The sequence below is a fragment of the Elephas maximus genome, chromosome 20 (genome assembly GCF_024166365.1).
Source record: "Elephas maximus indicus isolate mEleMax1 chromosome 20, mEleMax1 primary haplotype, whole genome shotgun sequence".
Taxonomy (NCBI): Eukaryota; Metazoa; Chordata; class Mammalia; order Proboscidea; family Elephantidae; genus Elephas; species Elephas maximus.
The window spans coordinates 75,286,872-75,292,078 of record NC_064838.1 but is presented as its reverse complement, the minus strand read 5'-3'; the positions used below and the strand labels follow the sequence as shown (position 1 = coordinate 75,292,078).

General features: G+C 36.3%; 1 protein-coding gene across 1 annotated transcript; it reads left to right on the top strand.

Annotated features, from left to right (window-relative positions):
- The first annotated feature begins 1,768 nt into the window (after positions 1–1,768).
- LOC126063665 (olfactory receptor 4C16-like) lies at positions 1,769–2,533 on the top strand. The gene is made up of 2 exons (XM_049862090.1): positions 1,769–2,041; positions 2,141–2,533. Exons 1-2 carry the CDS (start codon positions 1,769–1,771, stop codon positions 2,531–2,533), a joined length of 666 nt encoding a protein of 221 aa, XP_049718047.1.
- The last annotated feature ends 2,674 nt before the right edge of the window (positions 2,534–5,207 follow it).

Genomic DNA, 5,207 nt, shown 5'->3' with positions numbered 1-5,207 from the left:
CTGTCCCATAGGGCATCCAAGGCTCTAAGCCTTATGGAAACAGACTGCCACATCTTTCGCCCATGGAGTGGTTGGTGGGTTTGAACCACCAATCTTTTGGTTAGGTGTTGTCGTAAGGTGTGATCGAGTCAGTTCCAACTCATAGCAACCCTGTGTGCCACAGAAGAAAACACTGTCCGGTCCTGTGCCATATTTACAATTGTTATGCTTGAGCCCACTGTTGTAGCCACTGTGTCAATCCATCTCATTGAGGGTCTTCCTCTTTTCTGCTGACCCTGTACTTTACCAAACATGATATTCTTCTGCAGTGACTGATCCCTCCTGGCAATGTGCTCAAATTATATAAGATGGAGTCTCACCATCCTTGCTTCGAAGGAACATTCTGGTTGTTAGCAGAGGTGTCCTTTAACCATGTACCACCAGGGCACCTAAACCCAAAAAAACCCAGTGCTGTCGAGTCGATTCCGACTCATAGTGACCCTATAGGATAGAGTAGAACTGCCCCTGGACATTATAAATTTTCAAAGAATTTTCATTTATGCTTATTACAACATGTCAAGTGCTAAATATCATTAAGGTGTTTGAAGTAAAAGCAGATTATTTAGAACTTGGCGTTTATAGGGTTGCTATTTTTTTTTTTTATGTTCAGAACTGACTCCACAGCAATGGGGTAAATAAATGTTTCTTGCCCCCTTCTTCAAGTTGGAATATATCTAAATGAATGTTCAGTAAATGACTGGGTCCTATATTTATTGGTCCCGGAGTAGTGAAAATGGTTTGCACTTAACTAGTAACCTAAAGATTCATGATTCAAACCCATTCACCAAGAAGACGGAAGAAAATCCCAGTGATCTGTTTCTTTAAAAATTACATTAAAAAAAAACACCAGTAGAGTAGTTCTACTCTGTAAGACATGTGGTCTCCATGAGTAGAATTGACTTGGTGGCAATGTTTTTTTCTTCCTTTATTATATATTTATAAGTAATATACATTTATATAAGTATGCATCACTAATATGTAATACATAAATATATGCAGAAATAAGATTCTATTTATGTGGACATGAATAGTGTGTGACTTTATATTTTTTATATTTATAACATTAAATTCAAAAAGGAAGACAAATATATTCTAAATCCTGCCTGATAAACCAACCATGGAAAACATGGGCCACAAGGTCTATTGAATGTGAAAAATATTAAGTAAATAATACATTGAAATCATATATCCTGATTTTTTAGTTATCAAATAAATCAAATTAATAAGCGTAGAAACAAGTTAAAGTTAACAAAGAGCTGCATTTTAAGAGTGATTTAGGAAAGTACCCTTCATAAGCTTATCTGAGATTTAAAATCACCCTATGAAGAGGTCATTAGAAATTGAGGAACAAAGAGGTGACGAGACTGATTAAGAAAATACAGCTAGTTTGTCCCTGATGTGGAATATTTATTTTTGCTCAAAATATCCCATAGCATTGCATAGCACCACAAATTAATTTGCATAAAATATTTCACTCTGTTGCATAGCACCATACATTAATTCCTGTATTTATTTTTTTCAGATAAACCATTTCACATTTGTACCTTCTTCTCATCCATAAAATGTTGCTGAATAATAATGTGACTGAGTTTATTTTGCTTGGGTTGACACAAGATCCTGTTAAAAAGAAAATAGTGTTTATCCTTTTCTTGCTTTTCTACTTAGGGAATTGTTGGGTAACTCACTGATTATTGTTACGATCAAGACCAGTCGGGCACTTGGGAGTCCAATGTACTTTTTCATCTTCTACTTATCCTTATCTGATACCTGCTTCTCCACTTCCATAGCCCCTAGAATGATTGTGGATGCCCTTCTGAAGAATAACACTATCTCTTTCAGTGAGTGCATTATCCAAATCTTTTCATTTCATTTCTTTGGCTGCATGGAGATCTTGATCCTTATCCTCATGGCTGTTGACCGCTATGGGGACATCTGTAAACCCCTGCACTACATGAGCATCATGAACCAGCGGGTCTGCAGTGTGTTGGTAGCTATAGCCTGGGTAGGGGCTTGTGTGCATTCTTCAGTTCAGATTTTTCTGACTTTGAGTTTACCTTTCTGTGGTCCCAATGTGACTGATCACTATTTATGTGACTTGTAGCCCTTGTTGAAACTTGCCTGTACAGACACCTATGTGACCCACCTGCTACTAGTGTCCAATAGTGGGGCCATTTGTATAGTGAGTTTTGTATTGCTAATGTTCTCCTATGTTGTCATTTTGTATTCTCTGAGAAACCACAGTGCTGAAGGAAGGAAAAAGGCTCTTTCCACCTGCATCTCCCATATCATCGTAGTCATCTTGTTCCTTGTTCCTGGTATATTTATATACACACGCCCCGTAACCACCTTCCCCGTGGATAAAATGATAACTGTGTTTTATACAATTGGAACTCCTTTGCTTAACCCTCTGATTTATACGCTGAGAAATACAGCAGTGAAAAATGCCATGAGGAAGCTATGGAGCAAGAAACTGATCTCAGAAGACCAAAGATAAATGGAAATTTCAAATCCTTCTTCATAGTTTGCATTGACTTAGCATAATTCAACAAAGCATATTATTTTCTTATTGTGGGTTTCATAGAAACTTATCTTGGAGAATAAGTGTTACTTTCTTCAGGAAACACATACACTGGCTACTGTTGAGTCAATTTCAAGTAAAGGAAGAGACAAAAGCAGGTACAATTAAGTACGTAAGGCAATTGTTTTAGATTTTTTACTACTGCCTCTACCTCTCTTGGGTAACTAGAACCACTTGTGGTTTTCATCTGATGTTTTTCTATCTTTCTTCATGTTAATTTCTGGTGTCACTCCACTATTAATCTAAACGTTTACAGTTTGAATCCACTCAGGAGCGCTACAGATGAAACGCCTGGTGATTTACCTCGATAAAGATTACAGCCAAAAAGCCCTATAGAAAAATTCTCCTCAGTAACACATGAGGTTGCCATGAGTGGGTTTCAATTTGATGACAATAGATTTTTTTGTTTGTTTGTCATTTTTATTATGATTACATTTAGCCCTTTATATGCTTAAATTCTTATCCTGGTGGATTTTCTCTTTTCAAAACTGTATGTGACAATCCAGAGAAGGAACTTTGGGCTTTGAAACAGAAGTATATTATGTCACAGATAGAAAATTTTAGTGAATTTTCAATAAAGTCCCGAGAAGAGAATAACATGAGTAGAGGAATTGAAACGTATATAGGAAACCTATGTTTCTGCAGTGGGGATGGGTACCAATTCTTGTCACTATCCATATGATGCCATAGTCTCTAGTTACATAATCATTAAGAATGTAATTTCAATTTAATTCCTTACTTGTATTTTTATGTGTACAGAAATTTTTGTTTATATGAGAATTCTATACTGATTTTTTGTAGCAAAGCATATTAAACTTATTAAATTTGTATCAATTTTATGTACCAAGAGCTTTAACATTTCTTTAGCTTGGGAAAATTGGTCTCTATTTTTCTAGATAAGGAACTACGGGTTCTACAATGAACTATAGTGTCATATATACATCACTTTCTTTTTATTTTTAACATCTGTGAATTTCAAGGTAAAACCCATCCCAAGTAATTTGCTACTGATTACAGAAGATACAGTTTGATTCTGCTATTGAAAGATTAGCACAGTAGTAATTTCTAGTTGACTGAGTTTTGGCTGAGGTCTTCCTTTATTTCAAGGTAGGGAAAAAATAAAAAAGGAAGTGTGAATTATATCTAATGTAGGTGTCTCCTCAGAAACACTCCATCTATTATGTCTCCTTGACATGCTCTAAATATAGAACCCCTCCTGCCACTGTCACCAAGTCTCCTGCAGGAAGAAATTGTGCTCTAGATCAGAGTCATAATTTTATAATAATCATGGCAGAACTGCAAAGAAGACTGAAGGTGCAGCCTCAACAGACTTCCTTTGTTGAAACCAGTGCCCTGATAGAGAAAGAATAGGATTCTGAGAGCTAAAATTCTGTGGGTGAAAGTGACAACCATGAATCTAAAAATTATTCTGGATCTCCTTGTTTGGCTGCCCTGTGTGAGGGAATATTTTTCCCCTGCCTTCATCCCATGCAATTACCTCATCTGAAGCAGTTGTCATACAATGATATTTTTTCTCCCCCAGAGCTTCCACCTAGATCTCATTACTTCCACACATTAGCCATGGGCAGCTCTCAGGAAAGTCAAAGCATTAAAGTACAATCTTTGCTCTTTTAGAAATGATATACATGGGGGCATTGCAGTACCTAGCTAAAATACATGGTGAGAAATGAGAAGACACTTTACTATGAAAGTTGATCTTGAAAGTGTTAGCATAGATGGACAGAGTATATGTTTAGAAATTGAAAATTTTTTTGACATGAGGGCATTCACCAATAATTTGAGATTTGGTGTTCTGTCAAAGGCATCTTGAGCTGGCTCTTAAAATATATGTTTTAAGGTCTTGTACTGGTTAGCTACCTCTGCTGTACCATCTTGCCACAAATGTAATGGCTTATAACAATGCAAATATTTTGTCTTAAGTCCTCTATGTTGGAAGTCTGACAAAGGTCTAACTGAGCTAAAATCAAGGTGTCAGTACAGTTGTGTTTCTTTTGGAGGCTTTTCCAGATTCTAGAGGCCAACCATATTCCTATGCTTGTGATTCCCTTCCTAAATTTTCAAAGTCAGACGCATTAAATGTATTTGACAATTCTTCCATTACCACATCCCCCTCTTTCACCTCTGCCTCTCTCTTCCACCTTTAAGGATAGTTGTGATTACGTTCATTTTACCTGGATAATACAGGGCAATCTCCCTATTTAAAGTTAGATGATTAACAACCTTTAATTTTTCTGTAACCTTAATTACAAATACTTAATGGAAATTATTATTTCTTCAGCTATAGATTGAAATCATAAATTCTTCAGGTATAGATTGTGCCTTGTCTCTCCACAGTGTCTCCAACTGTGTTTGAGGCTTATAGACTAAGTCATCCATTGACATGGTATCCCATAAACATTACCTAGGACCTAACACCTATTGTGAACAACAGACATGTGAGGTTGTTCTCATGATCTCAGACTTTGTAGATATTTTCATGTATCCTATCAGCCATATGTAGCCATCCTATGGAGATATATAAATAACTACTGTTGAAGATTTGTTGGCATAAAACTTCCCTGATACCATG

Bases quoted from the DNA above. Each gene is read 5' to 3' on its own strand.
- LOC126063665 (XM_049862090.1), top strand. From the start codon at position 1,769: ATGTACTTTTTCATCTTCTACTTATCCTTATCTGATACCTGCTTCTCC. The intron at 2,042-2,140 runs GTAGGGGCTTGT...TGTGACTTGTAG, and splicing joins TGTTGGTAGCTATAGCCTGG to CCCTTGTTGAAACTTGCCTG.